At 34.2% G+C, this 21,231-nt stretch overlaps 1 protein-coding gene and 1 long non-coding RNA gene across 6 annotated transcripts; both read right to left on the reverse strand.

Annotated features, from left to right (window-relative positions):
• Nucleotides 1–12,168: 12,168 nt before the first annotated feature.
• On the reverse strand, nt 12,169–15,322 carry LOC141672320 (uncharacterized). Of its 5 annotated transcripts, none has more exons than XR_012555451.1 (8): nt 14,939–15,322; nt 14,763–14,845; nt 13,807–14,688; nt 13,530–13,647; nt 13,323–13,395; nt 13,054–13,139; nt 12,744–12,815; nt 12,169–12,455 (listed from the first exon to the last, which is right to left on the reverse strand). It is a non-coding gene; the product is annotated as an uncharacterized LOC141672320 (long non-coding RNA). The 5 variants fall into 5 exon arrangements; XR_012555449.1 differs by having other exon boundaries at nt 13,530–13,665; XR_012555452.1 differs by having other exon boundaries at nt 13,530–13,665; nt 14,646–14,688; nt 14,939–15,318.
• A 2,595-nt stretch (nt 15,323–17,917) lies between these two features.
• LOC141670782 (transcription factor MYB83-like) lies at nt 17,918–20,531 on the reverse strand. The gene is made up of 2 exons (XM_074476780.1): nt 20,111–20,531; nt 17,918–19,181 (listed from the first exon to the last, which is right to left on the reverse strand). The coding sequence occupies exons 1-2, from the start codon at nt 20,392–20,394 to the stop codon at nt 18,515–18,517; spliced, it is 951 nt and encodes a 316-aa protein (XP_074332881.1). The 5' UTR covers nt 20,395–20,531; the 3' UTR covers nt 17,918–18,514.
• Between the last annotated feature and the right edge of the window lie 700 nt (nt 20,532–21,231).

Here is a 21,231-nt window from a genome sequence, read left to right on the forward strand (position 1 = left end):
AGAATGATTTCTAGTGGTTTGGATTTAACTTTACTAGCTAGAAATTATTGATCTTGAATTCAACAAAGAGATGAAATGTTTTGTTGCTGCTGTGTTCTTTTGTTCTTGAGTTGTTTTGTTGTAGTCTGTTGTAATTGTCTGAATTGGTTGTCTTTATATTCAATCACCATAAATCAACTGAACTGGCGAGACAATTGGTGAGACAATCCGTTGAGCTAGCAAGACAATCTGTTGAACCACCATGACTTTCGGTGAGACAATTGAATGAACTAGCAAGACTATCAAAATGAATTGGCAAGACAATTCTTCTTCCAGTAGAACTTTCGATGAGACAATCAGGAATGGCCTGGCATGATAATCGGTATGATAATCCAGATTGTCATGCCAGTTCAATCTCAATTGTCTTACTGAATTAAAACTAATTTTAATTCAATTATAATTCAGAAAATTCTTAATATTAATTCAGAATTAGTTAATCAATTAATTCAATTAATTAATAAATTAATCTTTGCAGATTTAATTTATTTTCTTAATTAAATTATATGACTTAATTAATTAATAGAGAATTAATACTACTCTTGAACAACAACCATTCTTCTGAAAATCTTCTGAAAATCACTGTCAATTATGAATCAATTCCACCACTTCAATGTTGACACTCGATGTACTGTCTGGTTCATGAGTGACTAACTTTCGTGACGTTTCTTCATGTCTTGACTTTGATAACTTGATTTTCTTCAGATTAAATCCCTGTAATTATCTGATACCCTGACAAGATCTCTGTCACCTGATTAAATCCACAATCTTGATTTATATCACTGAGGCTTGATCAATTTCTTGAACTTCTTCCAGTGAAGTAATTCCTCAAGTCTATAGATGAACCTTGTTTCTGAATCCTTTGACAGATGTTACTTTGTGAGATCTCTTTGACGGTAGATCCACTATTTACTTGTTACATTCTTATTTGAGTTGAGTTAAATCCTCGAATAACAAATAGGCTATGACATATGCCTTTCAATCTCCCCTTATTTGTTTGTTAGACAATAACAACAAATACCTAGAGGATAACTCAACTAACAAATAAGAAAAATATGTAAACAAGAATGCAAAGTAAATATCAGAAAAGTTCTGGATACTATTTAACATTTTGCAGATTCCAAATAGATGTTCCTCTAGACTGAACATATCTTCAAGTAGTTTTATCTTCTTTTGTACAACCACATTTCCTGTTGAGAAGCGCATATCTCTCTTGCTTCTCCCCCTATGAGAATTAACTGCTTAAAGGAGATCACCTTCATTTACCACATCTCCTGTACAATAGGATCCGCAGATAAAAACCAATGGTACTCCCCTTTTGGAAAACAGCTTATTCCCTTACTAGGAAATCACCTTGTGTTTGCCACCTCTCCCGTACAATAGGATCCGTAGTTACAAACAACAATGGTGTAGTGTTGTGTACATGTGCTTTACCTTTTTCTTCCTCCCTGCTATTTCTCCCCCTTAGTTGAGGAATCCTCCAAACTATTACTTAAGTTTATATCTCCCCTAAGAGAAAGAATGTATGCCGTTGTCTGAAGGAGTTCTCATATTTCACTTGGTTGGAAAAGAAATAACAAGTAGTTTCTCTTTCTTCCTCACTGTGAGTGTGTGATTCTGTTTTAGTGTACCTCACATGTGTTTCACTCTTCTCTCCACTCGTGTTTACACTCATTCTCACAAGTGTATCACTCCTCTCATAGCTCCAAAATTCAGCTGTACATGCAAGGAAAATCACCTTAGCCATCCTTAAGGAGGTCACAGGTGGTGCAATGGGAGTTCACAAATCCCCATCCTTGTTAAACTCGTCAGATGAATCTGAGTTATAATCTACAAGTTGCTAGTTTCCCTTTTAGGGTTCCAGATTTGAATTCTGGGAAGGTAAACAATGATCCAACGAATTTAGCATAAAGATCAAAGTTCCCTTCTAATGTATGTGAAGACATTTTCTTGTGACTCATCAGGTAATATCTGAATCATTGTCAACAAGTTGCCGATCTGCACCTATGTCAGATCCACTATCCGCAGATGCATCCAGGGGATTTAAGCCTGGGGAGGTAGACACTAACCACTGACATATGGCTTTTGGATCAGTATCCTCTCCTAACACCTGTAAAGGCAATTTTTCCATTAAAGAACCTTGAACAATCGAATCTGACCTTAAAATGGTCGAAACTCTTGTTTCCGTCAACTCATCCTTTGTGTGTGTAACCTTTCGTTGTGCATCAAGAATTGTTTATATTTGAGGTGGTGACACTACATCGGATGCCTTGGCCGACAGACAAATTTCAATAGACGCACCCTGATGAGAGAATGAATCTAGTAACTGTTTTTGTGCCTTTTCAGCCATTACATCTTTTTGAGAAGATGTAAGGGGGCTAGCAGTTATCTCGATTTAAATACTACTCATCTATGTAGGAGACAGAGCTGATGGGTTGATTTCAGAACCTTCCTTATATGGTGCACTAAGGCACTATCTCTCTCACGCTCATTCATACTATATTTTAGTGGTAAGAGAGTGTTGGTTGGTTCTGTTTCTGTGTTTGTCTTTACAATCTAGGATAGAAGTTGTGGGTTTTCAACCTCATGACTGTCAATGAAAGAAAGCCATTGGAGACTGAACTTGTATCACAAAACATATGGCAATATAGAGATAAAATGTACTTAAGATCGATAATGAATGAAAATTATACATTTAATCTTTTGAGAGAAATGATGTACAATAGTGATTTCAAAAGATTTTAAATGAAATAAGAAATCACTACTGTTGAAAGAAGTTTGAGTTCAATGATAACATTACTAGCTTGTAAATAGCCATATCCCTCAGTTGAACCTTTGAGGGTTATCTCCAAAGGTAACCACTGGGCCAGCTTTCTCAACCACATTTGATAGTAGGGCTCTATCTCCGGTCATATGTCTTGACGATCCACTGTCAAGAATCCATATTGCCGGTTTCACCTATTTAATGCCCTGCAATACAAATGGATTAAACCTTCTTCAGAACCCAAACTGGGTTGGGTCCGACATACTTGTAGAATTGGCCTTTATCAGGAAAATCAACATTCTTAACTTTTATATTCTCAACTTTCTCAATGACTGAACATTTGACCTTGTAAACAACCTTAAGAAATTTCTGTTTAGGCTTAGGCACAAATGTCTCCTTTCTAGCCTTAGAAGGACTAGCAGTCTTAGACCTATCATGCTTCCTATTATTCACATGCTGACGAGGAGTAGTCTTATCAGTAGAAACTTACTTACCATTAAAATAAGCATACATCAAATTGAAAGCATAAGACATACAATCAGAAACACCACATACTTTATGAGAGGGATTAACAACAGGCAAATTATGCATGGTAGACATGGCATTTTTGTTATCCAACTCATGTGTGTCTGAGTTAGTCTCAGTTGCTTTCACAACTTTGACTGGAACTTTCGATACACTTGGATTGGAAACAACCTTCTCATTAGCACGATCTTCAGCACGTATTTCTTCTTGAATAATAAAGGAGGCCTCATCAAATGGTTCATCAATTGATCCTTTATAGAGGGGTTTATCAACACCCTTAAGCACATGTGGTACTTCCCTACCTTTAGCACAGACATGAGGAGGGGAGTTTTTGCCTAATTCTCCAATAGCAGCATTGTAATCAAAACCTATTCCAGATGTTTGATTAATAGCTTGCTTACTGTAGAACTCTTTGGCCTTCGAACAAGAATTAAAGTAAGCTTTAACCTTAGTCTCAAGACCGGTGATTTTGTCTTTGAGAATAGTTTCGAGTTGTCTATAACAGTTAACTCTATTCTCTAGAAAAGATACTTGTTCTTTTAATTTGTCTTGATTAATGTGCACAAGTCTTAATTCATTGACCTCTTTCTCAAGGTCTTTGATCTGCTGACTTAACAGTTCATTATCACGACGAGCACAATCTAAGGAACCTCCTAGATGATAAACTAATTCAGCATCATTAAATTTTACCTCTTTTCTTGACGATGAAGTATTTCCATCAATATCCATAAGAGCAAGATTCCCTTCTTCTTCATCTTCACTATCAGTATCATCCCAGCTTCTTCCCTTTGCCAGATAAGCCCTTTCAGAGTTACTCTTCTGATTTGAATCATAAGAGTTCTTCCTTACTTGCTTTGGCTTCCTGCATTCTCTGGCAGTCCCAACTCATTGCATTTATAGCATCTAATGGTGCTCCGATCAACCATCCCGGTTTTGTATCCACCACTGTCGGTGTTAGAGGATAAAGATCCATCTTTCTGGAATCTGTTGTAGTTGGACTTGTACTTGAACTTGGGATTTCTCTTGAATCTGACATTGGAGAATCTCTTGACAATCTGGGCCATTGACTCATCTTCCAATTACTCCAGCTCTTCCAAGGAGTAAAAATCATCACTGGATTGATTTGTAGTAGGAGGATCATATTCTGCTACTAACACATTTTCCTCAGCCTTGGAATACTGTACCATTCTCTCTGACTGTTGAGATTATTGTTGTTGTTGACCTTCAGCTACTAGAGCAGTAGATGTTCTAACCATTCTATCTTTCCCGTAGACTTCCTTCTGCTGAATCTGCTCCAACTCATAGGTTTTTAACACACCATAGAGTCTATCCAAAGAAATCTCACTCAGATCTCTAGCTTCTCTTATGGAAGTGATTCTATGTTCAAGATGAGTTCGCAGTGTTAAAAGGAACTTTTTATTGATCTCCCTGATTGAATAATATTTTCCATTTATGTTCAGGTTGTTGATCAATGCATTGTACCTCTCGAACACTTCAGTAATTCCTTCTCCTGGATTGGATTTAAAATGTTCATACTCAGAGGTTAGGATCTCTAACTTGTTCTCCCTAACTTCCTATGTACCTTCATTAATCAGCTCGATAGTTTCCCAAATGTGTTTGGAATTTTTACAGTTCATCACATGTCTGTTCATCAAGGGATCAAGGGAATCAACTAAAATTAATTGAAGGCTGGCATCCAAGGAGGCTTCTTCTTTTTCAGCAGGAGAAAAATCCTCAGGCTCTTTTGCATAGGTTCTAGCTTTGGTAATTACAACATCACCTTCTATAACCTCTGGTTCAATAACCATCGGAATTTTTGGACCCTTCTTTAACAAGTTCAGATATTTGGGATTTGCAACTTGTAAAAACAAGAGCATCTTCTTCTTCCACATAATATAATTTTCTTTATCAAATAGTGGAATTTTAACGGTTCCAACTTTTTGTGAAGTCATTATGAATTTTTGAATAAATAAAAATTCAAGGAGTTGAAAAATCACAAAAGTCTAGGATCTTGATTTGTTCGTTAATCAGAGGGCTCTGATACCAATTGTTAGGTCCCAATATGTTTGTAGAAGGGGGGTTGAATACAAACTATACTGTTTAATCAAATTTAGTGCGGAATAACAATTGAAACAAAATTCAAGTTAAATAAAAATATTATTAAACTTGAAAGGTGTTACAACAACAGTATCGATTACAAGGGATTAATCTCAAATTAATTATCACAAATCTAGAATAAATTCGACATGAACTTTTTCTATTTTTGCAATAAAAAGAATCAAATGCTAAAAGCAATTTGAGATTAAGTTCTAGGGATTTTGATCCTCTAGATAGTTACACAAGAACAAGAGAATGATTTCTAGTGGTTTGGATTTAACTTTACTAGCTAGAAATTATTGATCTTGAATTCAACAGAGAGATGAAATGTTTTGCTGCTGCTGTGTTCTTTTGTTCTTGAGTTGTATTGTTGTAGTCTGTTGTAATTGTCTAAATTGGTTGTCTTTATATTCAATCACCATAAATCAACTGAACTGGCGAGACAATCGGTGAGACAATCCGTTGAGCTAGCAAGACAATCTGTTGAACCACCATGACTTTCGGTGAGACAATTGAATGAACTAGCAAGACTATCAAAATGAACTGGCAAGACAATTCTTCTTCCAGTAGAACTTTCGGTGAGACAATCAGGAATGGCCTGGCATGACAATCGGTATGACATTCCAGATTGTCATGCCAGTTCAATCTCAATTGTCTTACTGAATTAAAACTGATTTTAATTCAATTATAATTCAGAACATTCTTAATATTAATTCAGAATTAATTAATCAATTAATTCAATTAATCAATAAATTAATCTTTGCAGATTTAATTTATTTTCTTAATTAAATTATATGACTTAATTAATTAATAGAGAATTAATACTACTCTTGAACAACAACCATTCTTCTGAAAATCTTCTGAAAATCACTGTTAATTATTAATCAATTCCACCACTTCAATGTTGACACTCGATGTACTGTCTAGTTCATGAGTGACTAACTTTCGTGACGTTTCTTCATGTCTTGACTTTGATAACTTGATTTTCTTCAGATTAAATCCCTGTAATTATATGATACCCTGACAAGATCTCTGTCACTTGATTAAATCCACAATCTTGATTTATATCACTGAGGCTTAATCAATTTCTTGAATTTCTTCCAGTGAAGTAATTCCTCAAGTCCGTAGATGAACCTTGTTTCTGAATCCTTTGACAGATGTTACTTTGTGAGATCTCTTTGACGGTAGATCCACTATTTACTTGTTACATTCTTATTTGAGTTGAGTTAAATCCTCAAATAAACAAATAGGTTATAACATATGCCTTTCAAATGTTGACTTGTCGATAACTCTAAGTTCCTAGTGAAGAAATGACTTGTCGATATCCCCAATCTCCATGTATTCACTTTGGCTTGTCGATATCTCTATGAGTTCTCTAGTGCCTTTTCTGACTTCTCGATAAGTCATTTTGAGTTCTCGAATGACTTCTCTATAAAACTAAATCTGTGACTTGTAGAGATCTTGACTTAGAATATTTTTCCTAAAACAGATTTATTCTACTACAAGATTCTTCATAATTTTCTGAGGCATGATCTTCTTGATCTTCTTCCAAATAGAATTCTTAAGATTGACACTATTTATAGAAAAAGACTTCAGTCTGCTCCTTTGACATTTTTACAAACTTTAAGTGTTTCAAGTACAAGATGCAGATTTAGATAACAAGACAACTTACTTAGGATTGACAAATTGTCTTAGTCTTGTTAAAGTACATGCATGTCTTGTACAACATAGAGCATTATGGACTTGAAGATAATGTATTTGATGAATGTCCTCAAGCAAAAGAGGATAATCTATTGAATACATAGGAGGTTGAAGAAAGAGGTGAGATAACAAATGGTGAATATTTTGTGTCTTATCAAGTGGGCGTAGATGATACATTGATAAAAAAATATAAGAATGAAGATGTAGAAGAACACATTAAAGAAGGCCCTGAAAATATTTATGAAAACGAGAATGAGAAGATATTTCCATGATAGAAAGCTTTTAATTATGCGTATGAGGGATATTCACCCTCTCGTGTTTATGATATCAATAAGGGAAGAATATCTAGAGTGAATAGAGAAGTTATTACCATTCCTGGTAATGTTCATTTTCGCGATACACTGAGCTCTTCTGTCTGCCATTGATATTCTTAAGATGAACACTAAACCCAGAAAAGATGAAGCTAAAGCGCGTATACCTTGAAGATTTGATGATCTTCAAGAAAAAAACCCATAAAAATTGAAGATATACAGATCTTCAAACAACAGAATAAGGTGGCCAGAAATCGCCTTAACGGTAGACCCTTGAAATTATAGGTGGAAAACAGTGTTGAAAACAGGCCCAAAATCCATTAAACCCTTAGAGATAAAATGAGAACAACTTTGAGAGTAAAATGAGAAATGAGAAATGAAAAGTGAGAATAAGAAATGACTTCCCATGTGACAATCAGGATCAAATCTCGAGTCTTTTTCAAAAACCAGGTTAAGTCCTGATTCCGGGTCCAAAATAAACCGAAGTTTACTATCCCAAATACAACCAAATTAGGTAGATAACAAGCCCATCATAGGCTCCTAAAAGATCATGATTTTTAGTGCTTATAGTAGTAGTACTTTGCTTTATTAACTTAACATAAGTCCCAAATCTCCTCGATGTGAGACTTGGGAGTTACAAACTCCCCAATTTAAACTCCTGACATCCTTGTATGGCCTAAACAAACAACCCGCAAGTCCTGATCATTCCTTTCTAGCCATTTTGGTATAATATTGGTTGGCTTCGTGTCTTCACCTCTGGATCCCTGTCAATTATGAGATAATACCACCACCCATCGTATCCCTACCTCCGGCAACTGAACGCACAAGATTTCGAGAGTCGGATCTGATACCATATGTGACAACCCAAGTCAAATCTTGAGTCTTTTTCGAAAACCAGGTCAAGTCCCGATTTCGAGTTAAAAATAAGCTGTAGCCTACTGTCCCAAATACAACCAACTTGGGTAAACAACAAGCCCGCCATATGCCCCTAAAAGATCATGATTTGTTTGTGCACATAGTAGTAGTACTTTTCTTTATAAAATGCACAGAAGTCCCAAATCTCCTTGATATGGTACTGGAGTGTTACCTCCCACACCACTCATTTATAAAACTGGCTGCCGGTCACAAGACCGTTGGAAACAGGCTCTAGACTGTTACTCTCCTCTTGGCATAGAAAGAAACAGGCTACAGCAGGTAAAAGACCCATTTATAAAGGCCCGCGAATGAAAGCCCAAATCTAGCACATTCTTGAAGATTCAAGAAAATTCGAAGGATTAAGAAAAAAAATAAAAAAAATCCATAATGTTCTTGAAAATTATATGTAGTCATGCCCAAAAATATTGGCCTAAAATAAAAAATTCAATATGAATTTGGAGAATACATAAATAAAATCCTAATCCAAATAAAATTTAGAAATAAAATCCCCTAGTAGCCCATAGAAAATAGGCCCGTAGAATATAAGCTAAAAGAACTTAAATAAAATTTTCAACAAAATAGTACTCGAATTCCAGATCATGAATTTTTGTCAAATTGAATTGACCGGAGGCCCAGAAATGACCAAAAAAGGAATTGATCCAAATATGGCGACGAATGAGACCTTTGATGATTGAGAATTTTTAGAAGAGAATTATTTAAAGATTCATAAAGAGCGTAAACAGGTGAATGATTCAGTTCAACATTTTGAACCTGATAATGTTTACAATATGTTTGATAGTTTTCCTCAACCAAAATAGGGTAGCTTGTTGGGTTGGAAATATGAGGATGATATGGTAGAGCATTATGGACTTGAAGATAATGTATTTGATGAATGTCCTCAATCAAAAGAGGATAATCTATTGAATACATATGAGGTTGAAGAAGGAGGTGAGATAACAAATGGTGAATATTTTGTGTCTTATCAAGTGGGCGCAGATGATAAATTGATAAAAAAAAATATAAGAATGAAGATGTAGAATAACATATTAAAGAAGGCCCCGAAAATATTTATGAAGACGAGAATGAGGGTGATGTTAAACGTCTTGTTAAAGGTGTGCACACATTGTCTTTGAACACTTATACATCACTAGAGTTAGATGATTTGCAACATGAGAGTTTAACCCAAACATCGAGATGAGTCCCGAAACTTTTCAAATTGTGATAAATTGTGAATATTATGAGAACTTTTATTTGTGAAATCAAATTTCCTCTACAAATTTATGTCGCAACAGATAATATTGTTTGGAATAATCCAATGATTGTTACAACCGTAGGTGAAAATTTTGTGATTGACATTCCTAGTTTGAGGTACAAAGATACCACTGTTTTTGATAATTTTGATTTGGAATCGTGTGAGTTAGTAATGGGTAGACCATATCAGTTTGATCTGAACTTATGTCACAAAAGTAGAGAGGAAATAGTTGAATCCATAAATAATGATGGAAAATATGACTTGTATCCGTTGGAAGATAAGGATGTATTGAAGCAATCATATGAATGTGTGGTATCTCTTGAAATAATACGTGATTTTTCTAATGTCGACTTTAAATTTGTTCTTGTGATGGTTTATTATTGATGGTTTGGGTTGATTTTTGTGGTGATTTCTTGTCGAAAAGTTATTTTGGAGGAGTAAGTTAAGTACAAGATTCCAAATGGGAATTTACCTAAATCGATTCCACAATGGAGAGATAAACATGAAACATATGATGCTCTGATTTTAGATGAGAACTCGAGGTTGATTTCATTTGAAGTGGTGGAGTCTGATGTAGGAGGATTTTTGCTGCATAACGAGGGTGTAATGAGACGCGAGAATGGCAAAGGCATGATATAACAGTCCGCACTTCCGGACTATTAATTCTAAAATCAAAAGTAAAACAAAATACAAATTATTGATAAAAAAAAGTATGTTACAAATGTGACTATTACAAATGCGCAGCTAAAAACGGAAGTCCAAAAGTCAATCTACTCCAATCCTAAGTCCTCGAACTCCAATACTATCCAACTAAAATTCTTAGACAAAACCTGAAATATTAAAAAAAATTAACTGTGAAGCCCAGCAAGAAACCGATCGATCCAACTAGTAGGCCAAGTAACATGTATAGATATAACAAAATATGATAATCTATATGATACGATAAATAAAACAAATACTCTCGATATACTATCTTATTCATATTCGATACATACGATACACATAGCACATAAACAACAATAATTCAAAACCCATAATTCATGCTACGAATTCTACAACATGGTGATAACAGTCCTAAATTTTTTTAAAAACTGTCACTACAATCCGGTGACTACGGTCCTAAGTTCTTATTCGATATTTTCACAAACCATGGCATAAATCATAGATTCAAAAATATCGTCTAGACATTACACATATACATCGATACTTATTCTATAACACATTATACCTTTAAATATATTATCACTTAGTCCATGTTTTCATGATTAAATATACACGCATAACACACAATTTAAAAAAAAACTAGTAAAATCGATCGAAAACTTACCTCAAAATCTGACCAAATCTGAATTTACCCTTTTGACCCTCTAAACGATGTTATCTTGGAAAACACGAAACACGAAAGTTATAGAGAACGAAAAGAGCTTTCTGAAAAGTCCATAATCAATAAATTTTGACTTACGATAAATTTTATACGAATTTTACAAGATTGCTGATTTTTGAGAGAAAAAGGTTTACGAATATTAATAATAAAACTGAGGGAGACGAATATAGTGTATTTATAACATTACAAAACACTATTTCTTATCCTATAAGTTATCCATATTTAAAATCTGATCCAAACTTTAGGCCCATTACTCTAATTTTAATTTTAAATATCTTAATCTTTATCTAATTTTACCTTTTTATTCTATTATTTTATTATTAGTCTAATTCTAAAAATTATGGAATATTACTCATGATCACGATGAGGACTGCATGATCACGTTATTGAGGATAGATGATGACATGAACACGCTGCTGGACTGCATGATCATGCCAAATTGGGTTTTTACACCAGAAGTTTTTCTAGAGTATGGAGAGATTGTGCATGATTATTCTAAAATACTGCATGATCACGCTACCTTTAATTATGCTATAATTTTCTATCCTTATTTAAATAACTAGTTTACTAAGCCGCGGTTCACAGCGGCCTTCTAAAATAATATTCCGTTCTTTTTTTGTATTTCTTATCTGATCTTAATGATTTTAAAATTATGAATAATAAAAATTATAATAAAATAGGAAGTTTAAAAAATCGTCCTCTTGTTAACATGTTTACTCATATGAGTCGATCTCTCGTTATTCACAAATTTAATATCATAAAATTATTTTATTTACTAGTCACACTACACCATAGATTGCTTCTTGTAACATCAAAAATTGTGTCTCTATAGAGTCTGTTTGATGTTGCTATAGGCCAAAAAAGGGCTATAGAAACACATTAGTTAGGTTAGGAGTAACTATAAGTATCTATAGCAACATCAAAACATGTCTAAGGTAACATAACTCCAGATGTTATAATAGATCTATATAGATGTTGTAATAACATACTATAGCAACATATAAAACTATATTGCAGCAGTTGTTCTGATTTTTTTAAACAGTGGGCCCCAAATATGTGGGACCCACCTAAATAGTTTTTAAAATTCATATTAAATAGTTTGTTTGTACTGTTTTTCCTTAAATTTTTACAAACATAATAATAAAAATGAGGGATATTTTAATCCAAAATATAAATAAAAATATAATAAGAATAATTGGACTAACTCAAATTAAATTAACAAATATAAAACTCGTAAATTGTTATAAATACAAGAATCAAATTTCGTATAAACTACATTATGGCATCATCAATATTTTATATCAAGTTCTCCAAAACTACAATGGCAGCTGCCACCGATTTTCCACCCCTTCTAGCCAAATGCCTTTTTATTTGCAGCCTTCTTATTGCTTCTTCTTGCTTGTATCAGACACATCCCTTGTAAAAATAAAAACAAACTAGGCTTAATGTGTTCAAATGATTGACAACTTCCTGTGTAATCCACCGAGGTATCATATCAGATATCTGGTCTCAACCAGCAGCATATTCACCAGAGGGTTGTTAGGAATAACTAGTATATCGTTTTTAAAACATTTTTATCCACGTTCAAAGGTTTAAACTAATTAAGGAACATGTTAAAACCATATCATATTGTATCAAATCAATTTTCATTTTTAAGAATTCTAAAAATTCAGAACGCAAAAAAGATTAATAATATATGACCAAATTATACATGAATAATGTACGAGGTTGTAATCTAAAAAAAAGTACAAAAATTACCATAATATTCCATTCTTCGGACCACTGTATCACCACTTTTCCTACTACATAAAACAGTTAGGAGTGTACCTACTGAATGACACCAAGTAAAAGTAAATTAAAAATATAGCGATAAAGGATAGAATCATAATTTAATTAACAAACAGGTAAGTACTATAAAGAATCAGTACTGTAAAAAGTGAAAGTAGCAGCAAGACTGCAAGAGCAATCTGGTAATTTCTAAAATTTATATATAAGTGTATACGCTTTCAAAAAGTGGCATTTCCAGTCCATGATAAAAATTGGTTACATGTTATTAAAAGGATCTTACTTTCTGCTATTCCAAAAGGCATCTACGAAGACTTTGTTGTACTTGATTTCTATCGGGCAAACGGTGCTGCCAAGTTCAAATGCACCCTAGGTATAAAAAATATTGGTTAAAAATTATTTGAACAAGAGAATATTGAGGAAGTAATAGCATAAAAAATCACTACTCTTTTTAACTGTCACTGTATTGGTGTTTCTGGCAAACTTAAAAAACACGAAAAAGACATGTGCAAGGGTAAAAGCTGGTACATGAGAATGTGCCAAGAAACTAACCATTTCTAACTCAAAATCTAGCTTCCATGAAGGCCCAAGATAGGGAAAGAAACCTGAAGGATGACCTTGACCTCTGGAAAAATAAAATAAAAGAAATCCAAAGATTAGTAGATACTAGGAGTGCTGCAAGATAATGACATAAATAAAAACTGAACTTTTTTGTCTACAAAAGGTTTAAGTATTCAGTAAATAGATAATATTCTTTACCCAAATGAGTAGTTAACCGCAGTAATATATTGCCACTGAGTAATGACCTTACTGATGTTCTCATGTTCCCTATAATCATATCTCCCTTGGTTTCCAGTCAAGGGAGCTTGTTTTGTGCCTTGAATATCCAGCAACTCTATAATTAAACAAGTAGAAATCTAACAAGGCGTGTATAATATATAGAATCAACCAAAAAACTCTTTATCAGGCTGTGGGTTGACAGACTCTGAATGAGTTGACAGATAGAAAGAGATGAGAGTGAGTGGGTTGCGTTGACCTAATTGATTCCCCTTTTCTGTTGCTCCAGTTATACTGTTGCTCCTTTGCTTCCATACAACACTTTAGTTCATTTCATACAAATTAATGCACAAACAACAATCTTACGTTTTACGATTCGTCAACAGGCTGGGCCTAATTATCAGAAGATTCATTCCCTTTAGTGTTTGCAAATCAGAAAGAAAAACAATTAAGTACCACAAATGGTTTGTGCAAGGTACATCATTGAGTAATCAGCTATGAGCCTTGACAGCTGCATTTCTTTGTTAAAGGAAAATGAAAGCTTTGTTTTTGTCAAAAGAAGACAGTTTTACCTTGGTTTCCGCTCATTATTGAAGGAAAACTTGGCTAAAATTATATGCTCAGTTGAGTACAAGATGGTTATATCAAAGCTAAAAAATTCCCGAACAACTTCAATTTTGCACTGATTTCATCTCACTGCTTCAAACGGTTCCGACGACTCATTTTCACAACTATTAAGTGTTTCCAAATGGTCATAAACAAGGGGCAGAAAGAAGAATGAGCTTCATAAGGTCATATATGCATATAACGATATCACATTTAACATCTTAAAGAGTGTTATACAACACAAAACATATCAGATTCATTCCCTAAATCAAACTGCAAATCCAGACAATGCAAATACACATTCCGTAACTAATAACTAACTTAGCAAGAGCAAGAAGTTAAGACATGACTTATAATTATTTTAAGCATTTTAGACAAGAATTTATCGGAATTAGCTAAAAGAAAGTATCTTACTAGCTACTCGAACACTTATTTTAGGGAAAGAAGCGAAACTAAACAACATATACTTTAACTGAAGTGACAAAATATTACCATGAGCACTTCCATCAGCAAAAATAGTATACCTCCACCACACCTATAACATTAAAATCTAGTAACTAATGACTGTAAAATCAGAAATTGGGAACTAATTAAAATCTAGTAACTCACCTCGGGAGGAAAAAGTGTGCCAGAAGGAAAGACAGGCGGTGTCACTTATTCAATTATACCAGATGGATCTCCTAGCGCTTGTGCTACATTCAAAATTTCATCATGTTAGTAGATTGAAAATGCAGCAGCATATACAAAATTGGAATTGTTAAAAATAACCGAAAGAGCTCCCAAACCTGATGAATAACTTGAAGAATAAAAATAAACTAGTCAACAATGTTCGCCTTGGAATACTATGCATCAAAATTTCACGACCATTGCATTCATCAATTACATTGATTAGTATATTAAGAAAACGTATCTCGAATCTAAAATTGACAATCCATTCGCTCCGGATAATAACACAATCTAGGATAGGTATGAGGAGTGCCGATAACGGAGCAGCGAGGGAGTCTTCAATCGGCAGAACTAATGGCGGTTGCGACGCCATAGTTGAAGTGACGGTTAATTGAAGCCATTTAATTGAATTGCTTCCGATTTGACAACCCAAACTTCTATTGTAGATGATCTCACGAATGATGCTAATATTTAGGAAAATATTTGCAATTTAGCAGAATATTGTAAGTTTATTTAAAGATAAATTATAAGTTTTAGAAGAATATTATGATGGTACGTAGATTTCAAAAATCTTAATGGAAGATATAAAAACTTTAGGAGGATATTACGAATGATGATAATATATTTAGGAGAATATAAGGTAACTATAGTTTTTGATATTTACTAACTCAAAAAATTGAGAAAATTAAAAAAAAAAAAAGAATGAGACGATTGAGAGGCGCCACCTAAACGCCCCAGTCTTTTTCTTTATAGAGGTATATTAATTTTATAATATAATATTTAATAATATTTATATTGAAATTAAAACCCTAAAAATTTTCTATTATCTTTCTTGTGGATTCAAGAAAACTGTTGTGGATTAAAGGTTTGCCTTGTGAATTCAAGGTATTAAAGAATTTTTCGTGTAAGAGTCCTTATAAGGATTAGCGCTTTCTTTTCCTATGGTTTCGTACTGCGTCACTTAAGCTCTCAAAAGCATTCGGTCTATAACTATATTGTTAGTTATTTAACTTACTAAACAAATTAATATCACAAGTATGCCTGTGTGTGAATAGTAATCCTCCTCGGATCAGGAACGAGATTCGTTATCCCATAGGTCTCATACAACCAGGTGTACTTGATGTCTCCTCTAACGAATTCCAACTTCACATTCGTATCTTCTAGCGGCTCAAACCAATACCTAACAAAGTAGCCCATATTGCTATCAAGACCGTCTTCAACTATCAGACGCCCAGAAATGGGTAAACCCAAGATACAACCAATATCCTCAAGGGTCACTATCATCTCCCCGTGTCTTATGAAGAAGGTATTGTTCTCGGGACACCACATTTCCACAAGTGTCGTTACGAGTCTCGCATAGTTCTACAACACCACACCCGAATTGACAAATACGCCAAAACCAATCCTATGCAGTAGCTCATTCTGAGTATCAATTTAGGTATCACCGCAAGAAATAGTGGTCATTAGCGACTGATTCAAATGCAATCGTCACATGATTGTTATTTTTTATTCTTATTTTTAATCAAATGTAACCAATTGAACATGGTTGGTCGCAAAATATGATAATAACCAACAAGTACTAACCCATGATTGTCCCAACCGACATGTAACCAATCAAAGGATCACATAACCAATCAAAGGATTAGTAAAAATTTGATCAAAATCATCTTATTTTTAGTTGGTTACATTTTTTATAGCTTATACAATTTTTTCCCCTTGTTTACGATTAGTTTATTGAATTATTTTTATGTTTATTGTTTTAGGATGAATAACATATTGACGGGTCCCGTTAGTCAGATCGTATCTTCGATAATGAGTATCATATCAGTTCGTATGTTTGGGAGGGACGTGAACGGGATTCTTTGTAGTGTTATTGTAGAAACAGGAGCATGCGTTTTTTGGTTTTGTCTAATGTTCAGAAGGAGCTACTGCATATGATTTGCTTTGGTGTGTTTGCTAATCCAGGTGTGGTGTTGGAACGATGAGATGCTCGACACTTGTGAAGAGGTGGCGTCCCAAGACCAACATCTTCTTCATGAGACATGAGACAGGGGGAGATGACAGTGACCCTTGAGAACATTGGCTATATCTTGGGTTTACTCATTTCTTGGGGTCCGATAGTTAGGACGGTCTTGATATCAGTATGGGCTATTTAGCTAGAGATTGGTTTGAGCCGCTGGCAGATATGGAGGTGAAGTTGACATTCACTAGAAGAGTCATCAAGTACACCTGGTTGTATGAAACTTATGGGAAAGATTCGGGTCCTAATCCGAGGTGGATTGTTATTCACACAGAGGCGTACTTCTGAGGTTAATCTATAACTGCATTGTTAGGTCTGTTTCTTGAGTCTATTTGGCCACTTATGTGTCGAATTTGTTCATGTTTGTTTAATGTTATATTGAGGGGATATGAATGTTGTGGTATATAAAATTGTTGGGGATTTTCGCTAACACTCTAAAATTTTAGATCGACAGATACGTATTATATACTCTTCTTATCATAGGAAAATAGGAAAAAGAGTCGTTAAAACCTCTAAAGAAGTTCTGTGAATGAGGGTGGTTCTAGCTGGTACTAGAATCAAGATTTTAAAAAATCTGTGTCTAAAACTATATTTGTTGAGGGGGTTATAGCCGATACCAGAATAAGATTTCAAAAAATTTGTGTTTAAAATTATATTGGAATATAATTGTAAATAGTTTTAGTTTAATAAAGACAGTTGTTATTAATTTACTTATGCGGGAAAATTAGTTAGAAAAGAAATATATATTTCCCTTCCTAACTAACTTTCCCGCCTAGGTATATTAATAACAATTGTTTTGCCAACAAATTGTTGGTGCATTATTTGAGTTGTTATCCCTTTTGTGAGGTCAAGAATATGATTTCTGGTGTGCATGTGTAATCAATTACAATAAAAAAATATTTATCTTTATTAAATTAAAACTATGTACAATTATATTCCAGTACAAAGTGTTAAGGGTTTTGGACTGGCAGATCGAGAGCGTAAGGCAAAGCTGAAAAGTGCTGATTCCGACTCCATCTTCTGCTTTCTCATGAATGAACTTGTGAACATTTGTTTCACTTATTTTTGGGTTGCCAGAAACACGGAAATTTTCCGCCTAATGTTTCAGATTAATGTACACTTAAATTTTGTTTAATTTTTTTTTTGCTTATTGTACAAGTTCACATAAAACAAAGCATTTATTTCTGCTCCCCCGCTGGTGGAAAACAATTCAGTATATATATGAAGTCCTTTCTTATATGGGATTTCCATGGTGTACCTACTGACACACAATAGTCACTAACTTCCATAGAAATAGGCTCTTCTTATTGGTGGTTGAATAATAAATGTTAATGACCCCTGCATTCACATCAATTTCACCAATAAAAAGAGTTCATTTTATTGGAGTTAGTGACTAATGTGTGCCCACCGTTCTTATATAAACAATGAACATTATTTCCTAAACTCCAGTTCCCGCGTACAGATTGTTGAAGTCCATATACATCTTTGAAACAACACTCAGCTTGTACACAGTACTTATTGTATAATCTCTTTATGTTCTAACCGAGGTTTCATCAACGAAAAACATGTACAAATATACAAATTTTCGCAGGGAAAAAAATTGTACGATCCCTAAAGACTCGAGAAAATTATTTAAACTATTACCCAGAAGATATTGTGTTTCTGTGATCCGCAGTTATTGATCAATTTGGATATCAAGGTAAGGTGAGAAAGAGACATTTGCCAACAAACTCTCCCAATCCAATTGATCTGATCCCATTTTTAAGTTTTGTTCTCCCTGCCAATTATTGTTGTTACCAAAATCAAAATCCTCTACTTTTATGCTCTGATCACTATCAATCACGTATTTCCCATTAGAACTTCTCTTATCAAACATCAGTTTAGCATTACCATCATTTTCCAAAGAAGGAACACTTAGGTCATTTTCAAACCCCGTCACGTATTGCTCAAAACCACTATAATCATCAAAGATTAATCCACCTCGTGCGCCATCATGAGATACATTGAATAAGCTCGGTGCAACGGCTATATCGTAGCTGTTGTCATGTAGCGGAGGGAAAGGATCAAACTGGTAAGTTGCAGAGGTAATGCTATTTTGGATGGAAGAAGATGAAGTAGTAGTTGAAATCGAATCCATGCACAAGTTCATAAGCTCGTGTTCTTCAAAAGATATCTTTCCTCCTTCAATGAAACCAGTTGTAGGATTTGATGAATAATTGCTGTTGTTTGGTGAAGTTGTGGAAGTGAGATTTTCCTTTAACCTTTTCTTTATTGTCGAGTTCCAAAAATTCTTGATCTCGTTATCTGTCCTTCCTGGCAATCGCGCTGCGATCTGAGACCACCTAAATTGAATCAAATTAACAATTTGTTGCATGATCAGATTCATTATATAGTACATGCATGTTTAACTGATCAATCGAATTGAATTTAACAAATGTTCATTTGCCTCCAGTCTAATTAATTAAGCTAGTGAGTATTTGACATAATTAATTTGTATGGTAATATCAAGATCAGGTTAATGAAAAGCAACAAAAGCTAATTAAGTAATTTTGTAATGCAAGTAATCAACTCATTTTGAAATGCATATTTTGCGTGTCCATATGTATATGCAACAAACACAGAGTAATCATGTATGCTGATAAGAAACGGCACTAACGGGAATTAAGTCAATGAAATGTGATTAAGATTCAACGACAGTATGATTAGTCCTTTTACAACATTCATAAATTAATTATGTACTATAGGCTGATTTATCTCAGATCAAATATACGAGTAATGCTGTATATCTCAAAATGGATCCCAAATTACACGTGTCATGCTTCTATTCGTGGAATTCATGTGCACACACGAAGAATTAATCTATTTCATTCAATTATGATAGAATAATCAATACTATGACAACTCATGCATTTGGAACGGGTTTCGGGTGTGATAAGTTTATGTGCCCGCACATTTAGCTAGATAAGCCTGTATATGTTTCAGTTATCAGTCATCTGCCACTGATGTTATATGTTTAGTTCTGCAATAATGTATGATCAGGCATGCATGCAGAAGTCCTACACATTATATAAGCACAGTTTAGTACGTACGGGATTTGGAAAGGCTAATTAGGAGCTGAAAAATTTATCACTAATATTTTAATGCAAACCTAAGTATAGATGAACTTTGAGATCTGAATACTTTATATATAATGACGGGAGGTTCGGTTTAGCCCTCAATTCTGATGTTAATCGGAAGACAGATGTACAAAAACATAGATGTAGATAAAAACCTGTTGCCGAGGATGGAATGCAGATGAATAATAAGTTCTTCTTCTTGTAACGAAAACGAACCACGTTTGAGATCAGGCCGCAAGTAATTGATCCACCGGAGACGACAACTCTTACCACACCTCTGCAAGCCAGCATTTCTAGCAATATCTGTCCAACATCCTTGACCATTACTCAACATGTACACCATCAGTTTCTCATCTTCCTCCGGTGACCATAATCCTTTTCTTAGTTTAACATTCCCCTTGTTGTTGCCTTTCTCCGTTTGATCTGCAGGCTTTCTCATTTCTCTCTCAATGTCTAAAAGTATTTACAAGTATTGTTGTTGTTCAATTTGTTAGTACATGACAGGAGTAAATGTATATATAAACGGAAGAATGATGATACAGGGATTATGTGAAGTGTAAGCAAAATGTGTTCCGTTCCTAGCCAGACATATGATGATTACCTTGTGAGTGAAGGCATATGCATTGTGTGCATATATATTTAGAGAGTCAAAGACAAGAAGACCAACCGTCATTTTCATGGAGCTTTTGCTTTTAACCGTTCTTGTTACTACTCTACCTATCGATTTACTATACATATACATGCACATGATATCCATACATATATCATATATGCACGGTGACACTAGTAAACTAATATATCATCTATGAGTGCATTTGAATTAGGGTTAAAGTTGAAAATAAAACCAGCCTCGGTAGCTGAACTGACCGAGAGCCGGGTTGTAGAGAATACCATCTTAAGGTTTTAGATTCGATTTCAGGTAAAAAATATACTATTCATACAATAAATATCACGAATCATACAATGCAGGAAATTACATGTATTTATCTTAAAATGTTAAATACTCTTCTCTCTCTCTCCATGCAAACTCAGAGATTGTATAACTAAGCAAAAACCCCACCACCTTTGCTATACTCATCATCATTTCCATCCCCCGAAGCCTTCGTTTTCTCTGTCCTTCTCTTCATTGCCACGACCACACACGTATAATTCAAGTAAAAAGTTTTAATAATCAGTACACAAGTACTTTTAGTACACTTCTCCAATGAATATTGGTACAAGGTGGAAATTGAATTGTTTCCACACAACTTTTGAGCAACTTTCTAAATGATTTTTG

Source organism: Apium graveolens, chromosome 7 (genome assembly GCF_009905375.1).
Source record: "Apium graveolens cultivar Ventura chromosome 7, ASM990537v1, whole genome shotgun sequence".
NCBI lineage: Eukaryota > Viridiplantae > Streptophyta > Magnoliopsida > Apiales > Apiaceae > Apium > Apium graveolens.